Below are 23,748 nucleotides of genomic sequence, written 5' to 3'. Positions count from 1 at the left end.
TTTAACTCACAATTCCTATATTTTGCCGCCCCTCACAGGTGTTTGTGCTGATGCAGTTCGACCCGGGGCTGGAGTATAAACCGGCGACGGTGCGCGGACCCTCCGGAGGTGGCCGAAATCAAAACAGTCAAGCTGCGGGTGTTGGTGGTGGTGGTTCCAACAAGGACGACAATTCTTGACTATTACTGTGTAGCGCCCTTACCGATGGACCCTACTCATACATATGAACAAAAGAAACTGATTTTATATACCAGATTGCGCTCTATGTCAAGCGATTTTTCCGCAAACTCGTCTACATTTTCCGCACACCTTCGCGCTCCATAACGACGAACATACACTAATTGTGTGTGTGTTTTTTTTTTACTTTCCCGTCGTGCGGTCGTGGTTTCGAAGTTGGGTTTTCGCTTGCATACTGAGCTAGCGTTAACTCAAAACAAAAAAAGAATGAAAAAAAAACACCAGTGCTACTAAAACACTATCTATTGTAACACGTGGTATAGAGCGCCATCTAGTATGTAAAACCATCCCACAGCCAACTTTGTTCATTCGCACTGCACGGTGGTAGCGCTAGATGTTTTTTTTCTTGATCCACTGTCAAAGGCTCCTGTGAAAGATAGACATCCTATCGATCTGTTTCTTCGTCTAATACCAATGGTGGTGCAAACCACGTTGGTTTACCACAAACTAACTGCACTGATGCAACGTTCACCAAAGTTACAAACATTTACGCTACAACCGCGCTGCGCATGCATACAGAAGGGCTGTTCATATGGAATGAAATTTCAATGCCAAAATCGAGGAAGATCTCCACTTGCTTCCTACACCATTCCGTAACAAGTGTTTATGTTTCCTTCCTTTCCTTCTCTGTGAATTTCGTTTCTTACCTTCCCCCCATGAGTAGGCTCAACACTATCGGCGCACCGTCGTTCGATGTTCTTAGTTTCATCCTTCATTTCCGGCTATCGTAGATAATAGGTATACTGGTTGTTGTTAACTTTGAGTTCAGTATGTTTCTATGTTGATGATTTTATGGTGCATTATTTGTGTGTATTTATCTGTTGCCCTCGTCTGTTTTTCTTCCGCTAGAAGTCAATAAATCAATGGTTCGTTTATGTACTTTTTAGTTCACTTTTAATTTTATTATATAATAAGTTACATCACATTTTGCGCTTGTGTCGTCTCTATTTGTTTTGTTTTTGTTTTTGTTTTTTCTTATTATTGTCTTCCGATTTTCACAAAGTTTAGTTAAACTGCAACGAAGGGGTATGGAAGGAGTGTCGAAAAACAAGACCGAAAGGCGAAATTTCAAATTCAAATCGGGGTACCATCACAGGGTTGCTGCACACCACACACTCAAACGGACTGCCATTTTCGATAACGGCCGTATCGGATTGGGTAGCAGGAAATGTGAAATCAAACAAAAAGCTATATAAAACGCCATGTACAAAGAATAGAAAGCGAGATTGCGAGATCGTACACAAAATAATGCTAGTGCTAGTGATAATGCTTTTCCACAATTCATCCCTTAAAACGCGACATAATGTTTAAACAAAACACAAGTTTAATCGATTCTAGATAATTACGGTGCCCGTTGAAAAATAAACATCTCCTGTTTTGTAACCAACAAAAGAAAAAAAAAACACATGAAGTGAGCGAAGAAGCATAAATAAATACCAAAAACGGAAATGTAACTACGAACTAATACAGAAAAGCAAACAAAAAAAAAACAGAAACGAAATAAAACAAAAGAAGCAACAAAAAAAAACAACACTATAGAAGAATCGTTCAAATGGCGGCGTGCAACCGATGGAGCTACTTACGCAGTCGATACTTAATAGTGAAATGCGCAAATTGATGAACCTCTAACTTGATTTAAGGCGAATTCAATCGAAAGACACAATCATTTTATAATCAAAACAATACAACAACAAAAAAAAACATGCGTAACCTAATGAGCGGAGGCCGCAAAACAGTGACAAAGCGAAAAATCTTGTGCATTAAAAACGAAAATAACAAGCAAACGAACGAAGTATACAACCAGCTCATAAATCCAACAAGAACATACACACACAGACACAGATGCAAAACCATCAACAACACGAAATCAATTCGACGAGCTAATGTTACATAATGCGTATAGCCAACGTAAAGGGAACGAACACAACACAGAAGAAAAACTGGTCTTGAATCGTAGGTGGAGGAATCAGGAGCTGGAAAGCCTCCTGCGTGAGCGGTTACACGAGACAACAAACGGTAGATAGTTGATCACACGAAGAAATCATTCTAACTGTTTGCTCTCGATCGCGCCCCTCCCTCCACCCCCCCTCTTCCCCCATTTATATCTTGAGTCACCGCCATTAACGGGTGGGACGTGTTTGTTTTAGAACTCCTTCGCTAGTATCGGTGTTTTGCCAGCCAATGTACATTAGTGTGGATTTCGTTACTGCCATTCTTAGTATCATTGCTACTACCGCCTTTCCTAGTGGGTTTTCTGTCATTGATTGTTAAGGCATAAATTGTTACGACTTGATGTATAATAAGGCTACACAGGGTGCTTTAGAAATCGGTTAATGACTGTTTGTTGCGTGTGTATTTAATTTTAGGATTCGTGTCTAGAGCAAAAAGAAAACGAGAAACGGCCAAAGGAAACAATCGATTCCTTCCGCATTCCCCTTCGCCACCAACTCACATCCTTCCACTTCAAACCACCCCCATCCTACTCCCTCTAACCTTCCTCCCATTCCCCAAGGCCGGGTGGAAGTTTGGTTCCGGTTTTGAATCAAACACACGCACACACACAGCAGAAAAGGAAGGGAAGCGTACCGGAGTTACTCACTATATAGGCTATTAAAAAGGGTAGTTATTAGAGAAATCGGCCCCAGGCACACGCAACTATGGGCGAAACGATCCGTGGCGGATGCTCCCATCCGTGCGTCCGTTTTCCCAATTTCAGTGAGCCGCATGGTAGTTTGTCTATTTGCATTCCTGCACTTGCATGTTTGAACTCTGTGTGTACATAGAACTGATAAGCGAGCTTTTTTCGTTCTTATGAACCATCAACTGCTGAAACCAGGTGAATATTAGTCAATCATGTGCTACTGTTAACTTTACGAAACTTGTACGCTGTTACGTGACGCTAGGAAGCCATGTCGCCACTCTCTCTCTCTCTCTCTCTCTCTCTCTCTCTCTAGGTGATGTCGGAGGCTCTTGTCCGGTCAATGGAAATGATTTCCCTGTTATTCGTTTCGGTTCTTCCTGTTCTCTTTCGTTTTACACCGATCTCGTTCGGTGGCACCAACTTTATACTGCTCAATATGCAATCACTCGATATGCTATGTATGGTGTTTGGCCTGGGCCCCGTGCAACCCGGTAGCCGAATGCCGAATGTTTTCGCGTGGGAAACGTTTTCCTGCCTTACTCGTAAGAATGGCCTTCAAAACCGCTAGTTCACATAAAACCGCTTTCAATGTCTATTGCGAATAGAGGTACAGTACTATTTAGAGTGTATCCGGAAAAGGGACATATTCATTCTGCCTCCCTCTTCCCCTCCCTTCCCCATCGACACCCCTTGCAGTGGACATGGATTTGCTCACATCGCAACACTACAACACTACTTATATCGAATCGTTATCGCACCGACACTCTTTCCAATCGTACACACGTCTCTCACGCCTAGTTGCTAGTATGAGAAAGTCCTTTTACGCAAGAGACGCCCGTAGAGAGAAGCATGGCGTAGTGCCACATTTGCTGTGCCGTGCATGATGATGATGATGCCATGATAGCCATCGTACTCATATAAAATGCAAAAAAAAAATGGAGAAAAACGAAACCAAACCAAAAAAAAAGTAAAAGAAACCCCCATCATTAATTCACCCCATCGACACGCACAGCTGTTACACTATGTCTATGCATATTTGACTTAATTAGATAGCGCCTTAGACAAGAAATCGAACGAAAAAAAAACAAAACAAAACAAAACAACACACAAACGAATGATCGAAGGAGCTCGGGACAGTCAAGTTGAGTAGCAACCGTTCAGATCGTAGGAGGCGAAGCGAATGCGCGTAGCTTCTTTCATTCCAACCGAATCAACGACGGAACTGGAACTGGCATGCAGTTTTGCAATGTCTACCACTTGTGTTAACGCTTCCATCGTTGATTTTCTGGTGGACACTATCCCCGTAGCAAAACAGTACTGACGCGTAACGCGTAACGCGTAACGCTGCAATGATCAACAAGAAATAAATCACTGTGTTCAAATGCACTGACCTACACGAACATAAGCGAAGCGACACTGGGCATCTGTTTCTGGTTTGGGTGTGAGGAAATGATGTTGGACAAAAGTGCCGAAGTGTGAAGCATCATCCTACTGCGTGACAAATAAAAACACTCTCCAGGATAGAATCGAAAACAGTGGCGCAGTAAAGCAAAACAAAATGGTGGGCCTAGCCGGATGGTTCTAGCAGCAACTACTACCGGGATAAATTCGGAAAGCGGAAGCACACAACACACATGCGATGGCAGCAGCAGTAACAGCGTGTGTGTGTGTAGTGAACGTAGTGAACGGCGAGAGATTTATACTTCTAGACTAGTGTAATTAATTTCATACATATATACATACTGCTAAATGGGTAACGCCATAGAGGGAGCGGAACGAGGGAGCGAGGGATTAGAAAGAAGAAACAACAACAAAAAATAAACAAACAAACAAACAAACAAACAAACAAACAAACAAACAAACACAATTCATCCCCTGCCAGCATGCAAGATATAGCGCGATAATTAGACAACCATCAAGTAAGTGAAGCTACCAAGCATATTGAATGATAACAAACGCTACATTGAATCGAAATAGTCGTTATATTTTCTAAGTGTATTGAGATGCAAGATACAACAAAACTTGGCTGCCCTTTAGTTTTTTGTTCGGACAGTAGTTATCAGTTTTTGTTTGTCGCGATCATTTCCATGATTGGGTAGCAAAAAGGAAATACCGCGAGAACTGAGGAACTGGATGAGAGTGTGTGTGTGTGTGTGTGTGGGTGTATGTGTGATGCCGCAACAACCAATCACTTCGAAATGCAATAGCGCACCGCTAAATGCGATGGAACAGAGCAGTAAAGATAAAGTTAACTGAACGAATGGCCATCGAGCGGCCATTGATGAACGCCATTATCACAGCAACAACACAACAATATCATACAATATGTAGAAAAGGGAGGGGGGGGGGCATGAACACACACTAGTCAGTATTGGGCAGAGCGACACACACGCACACATACACACACACACCCATGAGCGCGCGCGCAGATAGTGATCATGAGAGCATGAGGAGCATGATTTGAATTTAAATTTGTGTGTGCGTATGTATGTATGGATGTGAAAATCGATCAAGGGTAGAATCCTTTTTTTATAGATTTTTCATAAAACTGACAACAAAAAAACCATACAAAAATAACTACTTCAGCTAGCGTAAAAATTTAGTGTGTGTAAGGTAGGTGGAAATTGCAGAACAATTGTACATAGGACGTCAACTAATTCTCACAAAATTATCCGTGCATTTTGGGGTACCACGGCAGCCGAGCGCGTACAGCGCGTGAAACGGGGCAGTATTTCATGTCAGTTAAAAAAAAAAACAACCAAAACGATCCATGGAATGTGGCCAAAGCAGCAGAACCGTGCTGTGAGGGACAGGGCGAGGCGCGTTCGGCTGGCTAGATCTGTATAGAAATGGTGTGAACGCTTGCAGCAAACATTGGCTTTAGTTTCATCCAGCAGGTAATTGCTGATCGGATGATGATCGGTTGGAGAGGTATACATACAGTCGAACATACACATACGTAGCCATACGGCGTGGAGTGGATGGAGCACGTCGATAACGTAACATATGCCATCACGCCAGTTAGCAGCAGCTTAAGACAACAAAAACAACAAAAAAAAACAAAAAAAACAGGCTAGAGGAAAACAGTAAGAAAATCAGCTAACGCAAACAGCCATACAGTCAGACCAGGCCAGGACTTTGAACACGAAACACAGAAACATAGAAACACAGCGGACGCACACACACCCGTGCACGAGCGAAAGCGCAATGGCCTGGCGGACACGAGGACTATGCACTAAACAAAGCCGCGGATTTATAAAGCGAACTAGACGCAACAAGCCATAGTGCTGCTCGTGTTACTCCCCACTGTATCTCCTATCGTTGGGTATGGTTTATTTTGCTGGATACCGTTTTGTAACGTAACCTCTTCTTAAGTAGATTGCGTGCGTGCGCGCGGCGAGTCACGGTACTTTACGGCTTTGGTTCAACTGCTCGACAAACGATTGCTCGGTGTTGCATTTTCCTTTTTATATGCTGCGTCCAACCCACCCCCCTTCCCTGCCGTTTAGTTGTCGTTTTTTCCATATAATGACGTATGCAAGACGCGATGAAAAATGTTGTTAACGTTAAACTTATTGTTAATTATAAAATTCAATGCAAAGGAAAAACCAAACCAAGAACAAAAAAGAAAAACAAATTGATGAATATAATAACTGAATGTGGCTCGTTTTTTTTTCAGTGCGCACAGGAATTGATCCGAAATTATTGTTGTACGACGTTGGCCTTCTATTTGAATCTCTTTGGCGAAGTGATACAGAATCCGTGTGCTAGTTCGACATAAGTCTAGACATCATACGAACGACCTACCGTGGGTCTGTGAAACCAGGGACGCAAGGATACCTGTGTTGAGATTACATACAAGAACCTCCCGAGCTCATCGTCATCCCACTTGCATTGCCAACGTACCATGCAACGTTGTTGTGGGGTGCGAAGAAGATGAGGGAGAATCGACCTCTCAAAAAAACTGCCCTTACAGGCACCTTTTCATATAGATCTACCTTTCCATTTACGGAAATACTGTAATGAGCAGACAGCCCAGTGAGCGATATTCGAAACGCTTTGTTGGACAGGGAGCTTAGTATATCCAAGAAACAGGGTGTCGTACACCCAGTCTACAAAAAGGGCGACAGATTCGGCGGTGCTTACTTCCGAGCCATCACAGTCCTTAATGTCGCCTATAAGATCCTGTCCCGCATACTCCTCTGCAGACTTGCGCCCCTTGCTACAGATTTCGTCGGAAACTACCAGGCTGGGTTTGTTGGAGGCAAATCGACCACCGACCAAATCTTTACTCTCCGGCAGATCCTCCAGAAGTTCCGAGAGCACCAGATCCCTACGCACCACCTGTTCATAGACTTCAAGGCGGCCTACGATACCATAGATCGGACAGAGCTATGGAACACCATGCAGCAGTACGGATTCCCTGGGAAGCTGGTACTATGGATGGGGTGCAGTGCAAGGTGAGGGTGTCGAACATGCTGTCGGAATCGTTCGAATCTCACCGGGGTCTGAGGCAAGACTCTCCTGTTTGCTGTTCAACATCGCTCTGGTAGGTGTCATGCGAAGCGCGGGCTTCGACATTAGCGGCACGATTTTTACCCGATCCTTCTAATTTCTAGGCTTCGCAGATGATATCGACATCATCGGACGGAGATCTGCGGCGGTGTGCGAGGCGTACACCCGACTGAACGGCGAGGCCGCTAGGATTGGATTGAGGATCAATGCGACGAAGACAAAGTACCTGCTTGCCGGGGGCTCTGATCGTGATAGAACCCGACTCGGAAGCAGAGTATCAGTTGACGGCGACGATCTCGAGGTGGTAGAGGAGTTCTGCTACCTTGGCACGATCGTAACTTCGGACAACAACGTAAGCAGCGAAATCCGAAGGCACATTGTTCAAGGAAATCGTGCATACTACGGGCTCCACAAACTCCTGCGATCCAGAAGGCTCCAGCAACACACGAAATGCACGATATACCGCACACTGATACGTCCGGTAGTCCTCTATGGCCATGAGTCATAGACAATACGGGCGGAGGACGCCAACGCTCTCGCCATTTTCGAGCGGCGGGTGCTACGGACTATCTTTGGCGGTATTTTTGAGCCAAAGGTTTTTACAGATTTTTAAAATAAATAATGCTTGGTTTGATTCAAAAGAGATTCGTTTCTTTCGTGATGGAGAAAAAGTAGAACACGCCGCCCCGTGCACATTTCAACTCAAAACTGCAAATGATTTAAATTTTTTATTTATTTATTTTTTTATTATCGGTCGAACGGCCGGGCTCACATGATTGAAATATTTCATTCAAATTTGCTCGAAAAAGTGTATCGACAGTTGAGATCCGCACAGTCAGATGCGAGATCACTCGATTTCGGCCAAAATTATCCTCATCCATGCACTCGAACAGATCGAGCACTTCCGACGTCAAAAGGACTCGATTCAAGTGCTCGATAATAATAACAACAGGACGAGCAACAAAAACCCTTTCAAAACAATTCACTTTTTGCTGCTTTGCCTTTATTAAGTCCGGCGTAATTTTAGAATTTTGCTAAATTCTATCGGTGATTATCATTCTAGTAACTGTTCACCTCAATTGTTAACAAGTGTAGGTGTTATAGGACACCGTAGTTGTATCACTGCTTCTACGAATGATATGAATTTCTCAATTTTAGTATTGATTTTTTCATGGCTCCAAAGTGATACATTGCATATGGGTATAATCTCATGGATGATTTCGGTTCCGGTGCCCCTCTCTAGTTCCTGGTAAACATTCTACTGCTATATAACGTGGTAGGTGATACAACCAAACGTGGATGGCAATTATCCAAGTTCTCAAAAGTGAAAATTATTAGAATCTCTTTCGCAAAATCTATTCCTCCGTAGAGAAAGAAAAAGAAGAAGAACAAGGCGTGCTTCAGTGTAAATAAACATGCGACTGCTATGCATGAAAGGATAAAACCGGAAGGAATTGCCGTATATACTCAGAAAAAAAACGCGATAAATTGTGATGGATGAAAAGTGTGGTGGACAGCGATAGGAGGAAAAATGAACTCGTCGGAGCACCGTTCATAAAGTCTGTCATAACATGTCGGCGCAAAACAACAACGGATGGTACCGTAGGAAACATAGCGACGAACGCAGCAGATCATACGACCAAACCGTAATAAGTGATGATGACGAAGAATCGGATACACTGACGGAGCTATCGCGGGAGTCGCTTACAAGTAGCCAAGGACGCAGCAGCATCGGTTCTATTCCGTGGGCAGAGGATGCAATAAAACAGAATCAAAACGAATGGGAACGGATCGACCGGATGTTCTATGGCGAGGAGGATCTGCCTGTAGACGCGAAACTCCGCGAAGAGATCCTGGAATGGACATCCGTTTTTCCATTCCTCCGAGTTACGGGCAAACCGATTACCATCCAAGAATCGGTCCATGTGAAAGGTAATGATCCGTTTTACGAAGAAATATATATGATAGATCCTCCGCTACCCGGAAGGACGCGTTCCTCTCGGTCTGGGCGAGACGGGCCTACCAATCAACCGGCCAAGGATGTGGAATGTGTGCTTACGTCTTGTGAGCTGGATAAATGCTTGTACATTAGCTCTGGTCAGTTATACCGACATAGCAATCAAGCTTCGGCTCAAACGAAAGCAGGGCGACGATCTGGGACAGATCTAGGTTCAGTGTCGGAAGTCATAGATAGGATAGACAGACCATATATCAAAGTAAAACCTCTCAACAGTCTGATGGTACCACAGGTGCCAGTCGTCTCGGTAGGTTCGATCGGGTTACTAATATCGAACCACTGTGTCGGCCCAGCTAGCTATCACGCTCTGTCTGGCGTGAGTAGAAATTGCAGTGCACAATCAGTCACACATAATAACAATGACGGTGGGAACAATGCTGGCCGTAGCAGAAACGTAAATTTGCAACGGAAACTCGCACCCTTGCCCCATCGACCATCGCAACAGCAGCAGCATCAGAACAAATCTTCTAAAACAATCGAAACGACCATACTGTCGGCGTCGGCATCGGCAACACATAACCGCATCCCACCGTTATCTAAGAACTATAAGTTCCTGGTACAAAACAGCTACGTGGCACCGACGCTGTTGGCGGAAATTGAACAAAGACATCACAACAAACTGAACGTGGTCAAGTCGGCAACCACGAGGTACATGGCATCTTCGCCAACCAAGCACATCTTTGCCTTGCCTGCCTTAACCGGAATCGACGGACTGGTTCGTCACAATCCTGTTACGGGATTGCAGCAAAGTCCGGTCAAGAACCGAGCATTTCGATCGGAGGTCATTGGTCGATCGATCTCTGCTGCAGTTACGCAAAAACAAAATCCGATCTAGTATAAAATCTATCATTATGGTTGAAACCATCGCAATGCTACATTCCGTCCTCGTTTGCGTCTAGCTGATGCAACATAACTGTAGCAATATAGTGCAACATTTGGTTTATTTTAATGTATTCTTTTATTTATTACAGAGGAAAACTACGATCTCATCTTAAATGAATATGATTTAAAGGGTTCATGTTTTAATTATTCAGCTATAACCGCAGCTAAGTGTTATAACCGCAACAATCTTTGTTTGTAGAGCAGGATTATGTGTGGTTGGCATACAAATAAATATTAGTTTCAAGAAAGAAATATTCGAGTTTATTTTGCATGAATGGAAGGAATCATTTATAGACAAGTGGACTTTATCTTGGATAAAGTAGGTAATCGTGGTGTGATCCTTTTCGATTAGGTTTGTGCAAGATGCATTGCTGTGTATAACAAATCGTATGAATGGAGTATTATACGATTCTTTATACACAGCTATATATCTTGCACAAACCTAATCGAAAAGGATCACACGATTTCCTACTTTACCCATCGTTATCCATCTTTTAAACATCGTTTTTACGAATTTAATACTCTAATGGAGTGACAATTTTTTTTACTTTAGTCACTTTTACCAATTAGCTACCAAAAATTACCAAGAACTGCATTGCTTACACGATAATTATTATCGAATGTTACCATTTTATATCCATCTGTTTCCAATGCAGAGTAATAGTCAAGCAACGGTATGTTTAAAGCTCGTCAACAAATTCTTTTTTGCTACTTGGGCAAATCGAGATTCATTTGACAACCGCTGTCATTAGCAACAAAGTCGCATTCCACACACACCCTCCGATACAGCAGGTCGTGTTGTAAGTTGCTGCCTTCGTGTAGTTAAAAAATACAATTATTCATTAGTTTGCAGCCCTGAAACTATCATTAGCAAACCGTGCACGTACGTACCGTGAAATAGGAATATTGGTAAATGGCGTCGATCGTGTTTGCTGGCCTTACGATTGGTCGTTTCTTGCGAATCCAGCACAGCTGTACCTTGGGGCGCGGTGGACAACATTTTTTGCCCATCAAATCAGCTTGATGAGTAATTTATTCGCTATCGGTTGTTCTGCTAAAGCTGTGCTAGTGTTTCGTGAGAAGAAAACCGTGTACATTGGCTTGTCGCGACGCAGTCAAAGTGATTTCTTAATGTTTCTTTTTCTACTGTTGAACATCACCATGCCTGAGGGGCAGTGAAGAGGGTTGTTAAGTAAAAAAAAAAGAAGTGTGCGCGTGTAGGAGAAAGCAGTGAAGGTTGTCACGCTTCACATCGAAGTCGACAATCGATCCAAATTTGGCCCTAGCCTGCTTGTATTACCAAACATCGCTAAGGATTATCCGTTCGCTTTGCCCTACTCATGTGATGTTAGAAAATCCGTTTGAATCTGATCTTCACAAATGTAAAGGAATAAAGGGGGATTTTCTATTAGATAAATCGTTCAGCCTTTAATTTTGGGGTGGTTTACACCGATAAAGACAGCGCGCCTTATTTTTTTGTGTTGCGTTTTAGATAAAGCGCCATCCAGTTGGGCTGCTAGTATAATCCTCGACGGCGTACAAGATAAGAACAGTCGATTTGATTTTGTTAATTTCGGTTGAGAAGTTAGCAGCAGTCTTTAGAGTTGGCTTTTTAGTTCCACCTGCTGGTGTGAACAAATTCAACACGGACTGGTACAACCGTAATAATAATCCCAAGTTTCATTTACAGGCGCAGAAACCACACGACAATAATTTTGACCCGGAACGACCACTAGCTTGGAATCCGGCACAATGGGGTCCCTGTTTCGTAGTGAGGAGATGTCCCTCTGCCAGCTGTTTCTGCAGAGTGAGGCCGCTTACGCGTGTGTGTCGGAGTTGGGAGAGCTAGGATTGGTTCAGTTCCGTGATGTAAGATTGCCTATTTGATAATCAGATTGTAGACCAAAAGACGTTCTCAAATGTCCACTCTGCCCACAGCTCAATCCCGACGTCAATGCGTTCCAGCGAAAGTTTGTTAACGAGGTTCGTCGATGTGACGAGATGGAGCGTAAACTGCGCTACCTGGAGAAGGAAATAAAAAAAGATGGCATTCCTATGTTGGACACCGGCGAGAGCCCCGAAGCGCCTCAGCCACGCGAAATGATTGACTTGGAGGCAACGTTCGAAAAGCTGGAGAATGAGTTACGTGAGGTGAATCAAAACGCTGAGGCACTGAAGCGTAACTATCTTGAGCTGACGGAGCTGAAGCACATCCTACGTAAGACTCAGGTCTTTTTTGACGAGGTAAGCGAATCTGCTAGAGAAGATCTAGTCATTCATAGCTAGGTTTGAGCAGAATTTTCGTTGTGTACATCATAACAATGATAATTTGTAGATGTTGCACTGTACGTATGTTCCTTTCATTATACATATTTTGTTTTTGTTTTGTTGTTTCACGAATTGGTTTCGAAATACTATTTAATGATTTATTTCCAATAGCTAAATTAAATTAACTCATAGTTGGAAGTCATTTCAAAGAAGAACGAAAAGTTAGGAGATGTTCATTACCATACAAATTTTTAAGTTTGAGAAGTTTTTTTCCAAATTCCATTGATTGTTTCTTTAGTTACATTACAACAAGCTAATTATTCATTGTTCATCGAAAAGTTTATTTACATCCTAACTGCACCATACAAAAGCGATCAATGTGATTAGGTCAGAAAAGAAAAAAAAATGACAAAAGGTACAACCATTATTTAAACGCAACGTCTTTAGATGTAATAGATCACGGGTTTGCTTGGGAAATTGAAAATAAAAAACTAAGGCATAGAGCGAGTGGAGGTAACGATTGATCAGGTGAGGAGTTTCACCTCCTCGGAAATCAATGACATACCATCTAGCTGGAGCAAATAGGAGCATGCGCTCTTTATCTTAACATTACTACCTATTTGCAAATGTCTCGGAAAACACTATTCCACAATGATTTTGCAACGTTATTTGCATGACTTATTTATTTTTCAAACTTATCTACCATAGCTCAAGGCCGGCGATGTGCGCGTTTGAATTGGTTTTGTTTTCTTTGACCCTTAATTTCCCATTTATTTAATGATTGAATATTAATTCATAGCTTAAGTATTTTAGCTCAGTTACATTTATATACTAACATTTATTAAATGCAGATGCTACTGTGCCTGTTTTTTCGTGAAAATCGGAATAACGTTTCTAAATTCATATCAAAAACGGACTGTATAAATCACGATCTCATTCGCAACAACACAACTGAATGCTACTGGTGATTGGTATGACGCATAAGCATATGATGATTACATGGACTATCTTTCCCTTCAGTTGCTTTTAATTTTATAATTCATTGTCAGTGCTGTGCCCCACGATCTTTACATTTGACAAAGTTATCATTCTTATACGGTTGTGGCATCTATTCTAACAATCAGCTTTGTCTGTACTTATCAAGTCTATCTATCTATCAAATACCTCTCCAATTTTCTGTATCTCAATCATCAAGAACAAAATACAATACGACCTCATTAATTAATTTTCTCAGTTCATAGTGGTCCAATTAAGTCCTAAGAACCATGACTCCAATCAACTGTTTTCTATTTTTCATAAAATGCGATTGTGGCTTAAGTACGGCAGTACTTGTAAACCTTCTGTTGGAATTTTTAATTCATTAATTTAATAGGTTCACATATCTTCTGGACCAAACCCCCCTAGGAAGGACTGACTATCCGATAACGTGGTACAATAAGTCGATACGGCCAGTCCCGTTCTAACGAAAAAATAGATCAATAATATCGTTTCAAAACCCACAATTTTCTCAAAAACGAAAGTAAAACCATCCATGTTGCATGATTATCATGCAATGATTTGTAATATCATTTTAGTAAGGTTGTTGTACTGGTTAATTCGAATCTATTGAGGGAACATTTTTGCATTATCCACATGTGCGTTTTTCTCATTCTACAGAGTACAAGCAGCTGTGATTGATTATCATACTAACATCGCACCTTTGGGGTTGGTTTATCTAACAATCTTAACAATCACACTCCTGATGGTAACGGCCATTGTTGGTTATAAAGCTTTGACGTATGTACTAACATCACAATAAATATGTTACGACGATGAACTTGCTGCCCCGGCCTAATTCCTTTCGCAGAAAAGGAGTTACGTATACTATCGTACTTGTACTCGGCTTTTAAAAACTCCCTTCTTGAGGGAAGAATTTTGTTGTAATGCTTTATTAATGGTTTTATACACATTTTGTCCTTTCCCTGCCTTTTCCTATATAATTTTGTTGTTGTTGCTATGTTGCTGGTCGGGTACGTATTATTTCGGTTGTGTTGTGATTGCAAAAATACGAAAAAAAAATCAATGCAATAAAAACTAAAATGCACGCACAAACATGCATTGTGAAACGATCGAAAAACGAAAAAACAGGCCGTACCTACTGGAAATGTACCTAATAAGACAAGAAACCGCTATCAACAGATGGCGGATTCGCACAGGGAAGAGGAGCAGGTTAATCTTCTTGGTGAGGAGGGCATACGAGCAGGTGGTGCCGGGGCACAGGGACAAAATCTAAAACTAGGGTAAATATACACAATTTTCGTTAAACATTTACAGTGCTGTTTCCTTCCGATCATCCTCTTTCTACTCATTCCCGTAACTATCGTGTCTCCTGCAATTACGAGTGTAAATTTCACGATAGCGCAATCTGTTACCATTCTTTTCTGGCCATTCCTTTCCCAGGTGCCAAATGCATTGTTTACAAGATGCGCTAGTTCAACTTTCCATACAGATCCCTCTTCGTGTTCTTTTCTTCTGTAGTTTATATGCATATTTGTATCTCTCTCACTCTCTATCTGTCTATCATTACTATGCTAACCGTGTGGAAGTTCTTGTAACAAGAAAGGGATTTCTAAAATATTGTACGTTACTGATTTATGTAATGCTAACAAAACAGTTTTGAAAATGTCATATGACGTGGGAAAGTAACACATTCACAACATGCACAACAAATACAAACTCACGTACAAACTGTTTAGAAGAACAAACAGTTCACACGTCACCAATCATCTATCCTCGTTCGTGCTGTTACGTGATTGTCTTTAAGCTGCTAGAATGTATCCCGGTATTAAAAGCTCTTCAATTTATCTTTTTATCTTTTCCCCCATCACATGGCTCTGTCTTTTTGGGTTTGCTTCCTTGTCTTATACCCTGCGTGTGTGGTATCCATCCGGAACTTGCGTGCCCAGAAACGTTGCGAACGTTTTCCCGAATTCAACCCCAATTACAATCGTCATATAAGGCAAGGCATTGTGATTAATTCGTGCCAAATTACACACCCTTAGTTTCCCTCTGGAGTACATAAGTTTGAAAATTAAAAAAATCGCACGTTTCATGAATTCGAATTTTCGCGCTGTGTGAACCGTTGTATCAGTTTGTAAATTTTTAATTTCATCCAGCCCTATGAAAACCTTTGATAACGACAATTGATGTTTAGAATTAGATGGCGAAATTGATAATTGCAGTTAATCGTAGATGATACCTCTTTAATAGTTTTTGAATATGCACATGTTTTAAATGATTGCACATTGTTAATATTGTTTCGATTGTTCCGGATATGGTTATGGTTGACCATAATTGTTTTTATATAACTTTGCTTGATGCGCTTTTCGTTGCTAATTCTGCTTTTCCAATAGAACAGTTTCCTTTAGAACATGTTGCCCAGCTGTCCAAGGTATTGTATTTTAGAAATTCAGCAAACGTAAGCTGCTAGTTTGTGTATCATTCGCTTTACAACCGTGTATTTGTAGTTCTTTCTTATACGTAGAACTCTCTGTATTACTAAAGATGCTAACATTGTTTAACAGAATTGTTCGCTCGAAGCTCGAGTACTAATAAGTGTTATTAAAACGTTTTATTTAAATAATGGTATGTATTTTTTCTTGCTCTTTCACACAAGAGAGTTCAATGGGAAAAGAGTTGATACAAAATTCCACGGTCGTTTTTTTTCCCTTCATCGTTAGTAAATGATAGGTTCGTTTTGTGTTCATCCCGTTTTGAACATCCTTATTTAGGTGAATAGGAATGTCTTCGTGTGAAACCATTTGTATGCATCATTCCGTTTGTTATGGTAGACTAGGTTCAGGATGCTAAATTCATTATCATCTTTCTTCATTATACTCATTATACTCACATTAAAATGCCTGTTTCTCTGTCGTTAGTTTTTCTAAGTTACCAATTTTATTTTGGACATTCACCATCACTCAGATATATATAGATATAGTGGTCATGCAATGGAACATGAAAAAACAGTGATAGTCATAACTAAACAGCAGTATAATATAACCAACCAAACAAACAATTATCACTCACACGTACCTATTTGTTGAATGTGTACAGCAAGAGGGTGGCATGCATACCACCGAATCGATGACCCGAGCGTTGATCACCGACGAATCACGCACTGGCAAGGCAATGGGTCCTGTTCAGCTAGGGTAGGTTTGAATTTGATTGTCTTGTGAATTTGATTTTCTTTTATTTATTTGTATAACTGTTTTTTTAGTCTTTGGTTTGTTTGATTTTTTTTAAAAGCATTAGCCTATATCGTTTTAACAGATTAACAGTGTTGATGCTCTTACTACATTTTAATCGCAATTGCTTAACCAACAATAGCTGTATAAAACACTGTTCTAGTTGCCACGACTATGTTCTAGCCATTCTTCTTAGTTCTTCATTTTTACGTTGTAATTTTACTATTTTTCTTCTTCTTTTCCTCTTCTATTGGTTATATTTCGGTTTTATGTTTGTTTAATCGTGTGGAATTAACACATACTTACTTTCTTCTTATGTATTACACTCTTCCATATTATGCTTCTAATTATGATTATCTTTTCCTATTTTTCCTATATGATATTAACGTGACTAATTTTTAACTGCAGTTTTCTGGAAAAATCACAAGACACAGAAGAATATCTTCCATGGTCAGTAGTAGCGATAAACTTCGACGATCTTTGTATTTTCATATTAAAAATAGTATATACCCGTAATTCTGTATAAGCTGCTTAATGCTAATGTATGCACGCATAACTTTATCACGCGTACTGCTATTGCCTAAACCACACACGTTTGTCATGATATCGCCCGCTTATTGCCTTTTTGCAAAGTGTATCACATCTGAAGAAGTCGAAAATCATTTTATTGTTTTTTTTTATGGTTTTATAAAGCTTATTAGCATCTCGTTGTTCCTGTGTTGTGAAACACAGCAAGAATCCATATTAGCGTAATAGGCAAACGCCTTCCGTTTAACATATCTTTTTGTAATGCATTTCAATTGTGTAGCTGAATACTATCCTTGCTGCCTTCACGTAGGGCTAAAACGATTTTCGTTGCTTTTGTTTTATATCGTGATCTTTACCTTTATCTGTAGCTTAACGCAAAGGTTTCATTCTGATTGATATCATTGTTATTACGCATTACTACATTAAGATTTGCTCCAAAGTCCATCGTTTTGAGTGTGCATTTGCAGAAGTATTATTATTTGATAAAATTTCATACATTTGATTGTTCAACAAACGTTTATCTCTAGGGATGGTAGGAAATCGAAATAAAATACCTTACATTTCGTATGGCAGATTAGAAATGTTTCAACTACTAATGTACTAACAAGCAATCTTAACGAAAGCCACAACATTTCTAGAGTAACGTACAACATCCAATTGTAATGGTCATTCTCATTTTAGTATTACATAAATCACTACACACAATATATTTCTAGAACGAAAAATTGAAAATGTGATACGACATTCCGATACCTTTTCTAGCAATTATGAAATTAGTCCATTGTTTATTTTGCTTATTTTTTGCATTTCTTATTCACCATGCCGTGAAACACAGTCTTTGATAACGTTGTATAACGTTGTTTCTCCATAAATAACCGATGAAACTTATTATTAATCATGCATTGATATCGCGTTCTTCTGTTTTCAAAATATGATTTGTGCATTTTTTTTACCATTTACGATGTTTGTTGCAGCTGTACTAAATGCCGCTAGCTAAACAAATTCTTGTTCCTATAGCCAAACAGCTTACAGGTCTGTCAAAGAGAAAGACAGATAATGCGTGCACATTTTCAATTTTTTGGATTGGTTTTCTGTGTTTAACAAAAAGAACTATGCCACACTGTCTAGCCTCTTAAACTCCATTTCGTATCTGGCTGTTTCTATCTCTCTTACTTCACCTCTTTCCTTGCGTTCCACGTTCCATTTAATCCTTGACTAAAAATCCGTCCCGGAACTGTCGATAATCTGTGTATTTTTTCGCCTGTATCGTATGAACGTCGATCGTTTTTTTCTGTGGAATATAAAAAAAAAACGCCCACAACAACATTACAATGACTGCAGCTTTGTTGCCGGAGTCATCTTGCGTGAACGTTTGCCGGCGTTCGAACGTATGCTTTGGCGTGCCTGCCGTGGTAATGTGTTCCTGCGCCAAGCAATGATCGAAGACCCGTTGGAGGATCCATCGACTGTAAGTAATAGCGTTTGTCGGGCGCGTATCGCAGTCGATCGTAGATGGGAAAATTAATTTCATCGGTTTTGTTCACATGTGTTCTCGATCTGCAGGGAGACAAGGTGTACAAGTCGGTGTTTATCATCTTCTTCCAAGGTGATCAGCTGAAGACACGCGTAAAGAAGATCTGCGAAGGTTTTCGCGCGACGCTCTATCCATGCCCAGAGGCCCCGACTGATCGGCGCGAGATGGCGATGGGTGTGATGACACGCATCGAGGATTTGCACACCGTGCTCGGACAAACGCAGGACCATCGGCATCGTGTGTTGGTGGCTGCGGCCAAGAACCTGAAGAACTGGTTCGTGAAGGTGCGCAAGATCAAAGCCATCTACCATACGCTGAATTTGTTCAATTTGGACGTGACGCAGAAGTGTTTGATCGCGGAATGCTGGGTCCCGCTGTTGGACTTCGAAACGATCCAGATCGCACTGCGGCGGGGCACCGAGCGGTCCGGGTCTTCCGTACCGCCGATCTTGAACCGAATGGAAACGTTCGAGGATCCACCGACGTACAACCGGACGAATAAATTTACGCACGCCTTCCAAGCATTAATCAATGCGTATGGTGTCGCGAGCTATCGCGAAATGAACCCAGCACCGTACACCATCATTACCTTCCCGTTCTTGTTCGCGGTAATGTTCGGCGATCTTGGCCACGGAACGATAATGGCTCTGTTTGGTTTGTGGATGGTACTGAAGGAGAAACCGCTGGCGGCAAAGAAATCTGACAACGAAATTTGGAACATTTTCTTCGGTGGCCGGTACATTATCTTCTTGATGGGCGTCTTTTCGATGTACACCGGCTTCGTGTACAATGACATCTTCTCGAAGTCTTTGAACTTGTTCGGGTCAGCTTGGTCCATCAACTACAACACCTCGACCGTAATGGGTAACAAAGCACTGCAACTTAATCCGAAGGGCCTGGATTACGCCCAAACGCCGTACCCTATTGGGCTTGATCCGGTCTGGCAGGTGGCCCCGTTGAATAAGATCATTTTCCAGAACGCGTACAAGATGAAGATATCGATTATTTTCGGTGTCATTCACATGCTGTTCGGTGTGTTTGTTGGTCTTTTCAATCATCGCTACTTCAAGAACAAGATGGCTATCTACTGCGAGTTTATCCCGCAGGTCATCTTCCTAGTGTTCTTGTTCTTCTATATGACGCTGCTAATGTTCATCAAATGGGTTAAATACTCTGCCAGCTCGGAACAGGTAGTCTATTCTGCCGGTTGCGCTCCGTCGATCTTGATCACGTTTATCAACATGGTGCTGTTCAAGGCGCCCGATGAAAATAATGGAGATTGCTCGCCATTCATGTTCGCGGGCCAGCAAGGTTTGCAAAAGTTCCTTGTCATCATAGCGCTGCTTTGTGTACCATGGATGCTGCTTGCAAAGCCAATTCTGATCATGCGCGGTCGTAAGGAAGCTGCCGTAAGTATTTCCAACCCGATGTGCCTTACAATCCAAATTCCCGCTTTCGGTACAATGTTTCATATTTTATTGTTCGTTCTATTACCGCAATAGCATCAACCAATTGCACCGTACAGTAATGAGAACGGCGATGCCGATGGGTTAAATCAGCACAATAACGCAGCAGCGACTCAGGGTGGACAGCAGCCACCGGCACAGCAGCAGGGAGGTGGAGGCCATGGACACGACAATGAAGAAATGTCTGAAATATTTATCCATCAAGGTATCCACACGATTGAGTATGTGCTTGGATCTGTGTCTCACACTGCCTCGTACTTGCGTCTGTGGGCATTGTCGTTGGCTCATGCACGTAAGTATCTCGTTTTTTTTTTTAAACATGCTTCATGCTACCGAAAAATCCCGACTGAATCAAAGCGTTTTCTAATATTTCGTGGGTTTTAAACAGAGCTTGCGGAAGTGTTGTGGAACATGGTGCTGCAAAATGGTCTGAAGCAGGATGGTTGGATCGGTGGAATAGCTTTGTGGGCAGTGTTTGCCTTCTGGGCTGTGCTGACCGTGGGAATTTTGGTGCTGATGGAAGGTCTTTCTGCATTCTTACACACACTTCGTCTTCACTGGTGAGTGACTCTATCTACTGATATCGCAATCAATACTGTGTCTACTAGTGCAATAACGGCTTTATAAAATAATGGCACATTTCAGGGTGGAGTTCCAGAGTAAATTCTACGCTGGTCTTGGATACGCGTTCCAACCGTTCTCGTTCGAGGTTATCCTGGAATCAAGCTCCAGCTCGTCCGAAGACTAAAATGTCGCTTAAAATGTGTGCATCAGTGAAGCATGGATGCGATACCGCAGTCAACAAACGAATACAATATGAATATATACTCGTACACAGATTGCTCTTCGTTGGTGCACTATTGCGACCCAACAGTGTCATCCCTATTCTTCTTCAAACGCCATTAATAGTCGAGATCAAATGAAGCACATACAAAAATGCAGCGCGTGTCTGGAGCACTAGAACGCAGTCTGGAACGTTTAAGCTATAGAGCACACATTAATAACTAACTCGAAATATAAATTATACATGTTTAATCCCTTGAAAATTAAAAATGACATTCACGAATTTATCCTTGCTAAAGCTGTGCGCGCGTCATTTGAAAGTAGATTTATATATGTACCGTCGTAGCAAAACTTGGTAAAGACAGTAAAGACTATCCAAAACCCCTGTTCTATTCAGAACGCTTCATGCACAGCCAAGGCAAATTACAGCAAGACGCATTATCTACGTATTGTTCGATAAAAAATTGCTTTCGGCGGTTTAGTCTTTGTCACTTTTTAGACAACATTTCAATACTTCGACACTGTGACGATTCCTGCCGATTGCAACACTTATCAAATATTGGAATAAATGTTACTTGTTCATTAGTATCAGCAAAGCATTTCTAACGTGATTACATACATCTCTTTCCTTGATTCCACGTCCGAAAAAGATAACTATGATTCCCTTAAATTATTGCGTGAAACCGGTTTTACAACCGGCGAGGTACTGCCGATATGTTTGATCGAAAAAAACTTATGTGTATCAAGTTAACTGCAATGTTCATGTCAGAAGGTGTTTTTATTACAGGAAAATGCACTTCGAATCGCAATTGGGACAGATGCAGATGCACAGGCGTACATCTGCGGAGTTCAAAACGTACAGCCGTCTAAAAGGCGAGGCCTTAAAGATAGTGTTGGGTACGTACGCAGCCAGGCATTCATGTGCGCTCTCCACGAGAAGTCTCTCGCTGGATGAGAAGCACGAGTGGCCCTTGAAGCACAAGGAGGAACTAGGACGATCGGGATCGTAGCCTCGATCGGCCTCGGCACGAGGCGCAGAGGAGCGCAGCGAGTTCGTTGGCTGGATCAAGTGGGGCAAGACCTGTCGGAGATCGGGTGCAGCAGGGGGTGGAAGAATGCAGCCTTGGACCGAGTTTTCTGAAAACGAATTGGTGGCCTGGCCATCGCAACACGACGTGCTCAACTGTGAGCGGGCCAATTGGCACGTCGTGTTGCGATGGCCAGGCCACCAATTCGTTTTCAGAAAACTCGGTCCAAGGCTGCATTCTTCCACCCCCTGCTGCACCCGATCTCCGACAGGTCTTGCCCCACTTGATCCAGCCAACGAACTCGCTGCGCTCCTCTGCGCCTCGTGCCGAACGGGTCACTGGCGAGCACCTTCCTGGTGGGATATGAGTCCCGCATCCTCATCACGTGCCCCAGCCATCGTATCCTTCCGGCTTAAACTGCCTTCAGGATATCAGCTCCGACAAAATAGCTCAGCTAGCTCGTGGTTCATTCTCCTTCTTAACACTCCCTGCTCCAAAAACCCACCAAAGATAGTCCGTAGCACCCGCCGCTCGAAAATGGCGAGAGCGTTGGCGTCCTCCGCCCGTATTGTCCATGACTCATGGCCATAGAGGACTACCGGACGTATCAGTGTGCGGTATATCGTGCATTTCGTGAGTTGCTGGAGCCTTCTGGATCGCAGGAGTTTGTGGAGCCCGTAGTATGCACGTTTTCCCAAGCAATGAAATATGAAAGCTTATTTTTATGAGGAATTGTGCTTACTATGGATTCCACCAACTTCTTCCATACAGGATACGATAGTTCCAAAACCTGAAGAGGATACCGTACTGGTGCTTTACCAAGAAGCTGCTAACCGACATCTCGTTCGGTAGGAGGCATCGTGTGTTTGTTGGCATGTGGAACTCAACCTGCCGGAGATCCTAATGCAACCGGGAGTAGAGTCGAGCAGTTGTGACCCGAGTTGCCCGGAAACGAATAAGGTAGAATAGATAATCCAAAATCAAATGTCATCACGTACCAAGTTCATCGTTGGAACGAATGTTCAACCGAGACAAGATAAACCCGAAACACGCTCTGTTAATAACAGTTTATGTCCATTTCTCTCTTCCACTGAATGGTTTGCAACTTATACAATACAGCGCTGTGAACCATTACTTTCCGAGCCCGATACAGTAGCGGGGATGTAAGTGACACCAAGCCAGGAGCTTATCTTGCCACGTTACTGCTAAAAGGAAGCACAATGCAACGTAGGCGAAAACCGTTGCCGCTTTCGAAAAATTATACATGCCGGGGACACTGTTGAGGTTTACAATGACTCAAACTGGGAAACGTTCGCCGTTTAAACTATCTCAATTCCGGTGCTGTTTATATGGTAGAAGTTATAGTTCTTATTGAATGCATTGCAAAACGATCGGTTCGGACATAATCTCATTAGTTTTAATTTTACACTGTTCGTTCTCAGGTGCAGTATAACAGAACACAAAATTAATGTAATTGTTTACATGCAATTTCATGGAACCACTTATTTGGTATGCTTTACTTTTCGTGTGAAAATAAACAATGAAGTTAAATTCAACACAACGGAGCAAAGCCAATGTGCCATGTTCATGCACCACTATGGTAGCATTTTATTGGTTGTCTTT

At 42.0% G+C, this 23,748-nt stretch overlaps 3 protein-coding genes across 30 annotated transcripts in view; all 3 read left to right on the top strand.

The window, feature by feature from the left end:
- The window catches only part of LOC128299807 (calcium-activated potassium channel slowpoke), a 60,289-nt gene extending 54,296 nt beyond the window's left edge, over nucleotides 1–5,993 (top strand). For all 21 annotated transcript variants that reach the window (XM_053035905.1, XM_053035900.1, XM_053035898.1 and 18 more), the window contains one exon: nucleotides 39–5,993. In XM_053035905.1, the coding sequence (XP_052891865.1) occupies nucleotides 39–179 (141 nt within the window). In that variant the 3' untranslated portion in view covers nucleotides 180–5,993. The remainder of the gene's footprint in view (nucleotides 1–38) is intronic.
- Nucleotides 5,994–8,368: 2,375 nt separating this feature from the next.
- On the top strand, nucleotides 8,369–10,467 carry LOC128299824 (uncharacterized). The gene is made up of 3 exons (XM_053035937.1): nucleotides 8,369–8,440; nucleotides 8,552–8,669; nucleotides 8,763–10,467. Exon 3 carries the CDS (start codon nucleotides 8,965–8,967, stop codon nucleotides 10,243–10,245), a length of 1,281 nt encoding a protein of 426 aa, XP_052891897.1. The 5' UTR covers nucleotides 8,369–8,440; nucleotides 8,552–8,669; nucleotides 8,763–8,964; the 3' UTR covers nucleotides 10,246–10,467.
- A 597-nt stretch (nucleotides 10,468–11,064) lies between these two features.
- On the top strand, nucleotides 11,065–21,696 carry LOC128299816 (V-type proton ATPase 116 kDa subunit a 1). 8 transcript variants are annotated; one of them, XM_053035926.1, is made up of 10 exons: nucleotides 11,065–11,092; nucleotides 11,983–12,161; nucleotides 12,231–12,536; nucleotides 16,656–16,750; nucleotides 17,195–17,236; nucleotides 18,656–18,782; nucleotides 18,878–20,257; nucleotides 20,351–20,606; nucleotides 20,703–20,874; nucleotides 20,960–21,696. In XM_053035926.1, the coding sequence occupies exons 2-10, from the start codon at nucleotides 12,045–12,047 to the stop codon at nucleotides 21,060–21,062; spliced, it is 2,598 nt and encodes an 865-aa protein (XP_052891886.1). In that variant the 5' UTR covers nucleotides 11,065–11,092; nucleotides 11,983–12,044; the 3' UTR covers nucleotides 21,063–21,696. The 8 variants fall into 8 exon arrangements, with proteins under 8 accessions (XP_052891886.1, XP_052891887.1, XP_052891885.1 ...); XM_053035927.1 differs by lacking the exon at nucleotides 17,195–17,236; XM_053035925.1 differs by lacking the exons at nucleotides 16,656–16,750; nucleotides 17,195–17,236 and adding an exon at nucleotides 14,739–14,839.
- The last annotated feature ends 2,052 nt before the right edge of the window (nucleotides 21,697–23,748 follow it).

The sequence above is a fragment of the Anopheles moucheti genome, chromosome 2, assembly GCF_943734755.1.
Source record: "Anopheles moucheti chromosome 2, idAnoMoucSN_F20_07, whole genome shotgun sequence".
NCBI classification, from domain to species: Eukaryota; Metazoa; Arthropoda; class Insecta; order Diptera; family Culicidae; genus Anopheles; species Anopheles moucheti.
Note: the sequence above shows the minus strand (reverse complement) of the source record. Positions and strands in the feature narration are given on the sequence as shown.

Excerpts from the sequence above, each read along its gene's own strand:
- LOC128299824 (XM_053035937.1), top strand. The coding sequence starts at position 8,965 with ATGTCGGCGCAAAACAACAACGGATGGTACCGTAGGAAACATAGCGAC.
- LOC128299816 (XM_053035921.1), top strand. The coding sequence starts at position 12,045 with ATGGGGTCCCTGTTTCGTAGTGAGGAGATGTCCCTCTGCCAGCTGTTT. Across the intron at positions 14,840-18,655 it reads GGACAAAATCTAAAACTAGG|CTTTGTTGCCGGAGTCATCT; the intron begins GTAAATATACAC and ends CAATGACTGCAG. Across the intron at positions 18,783-18,877 it reads CGTTGGAGGATCCATCGACT|GGAGACAAGGTGTACAAGTC; the intron begins GTAAGTAATAGC and ends CTCGATCTGCAG.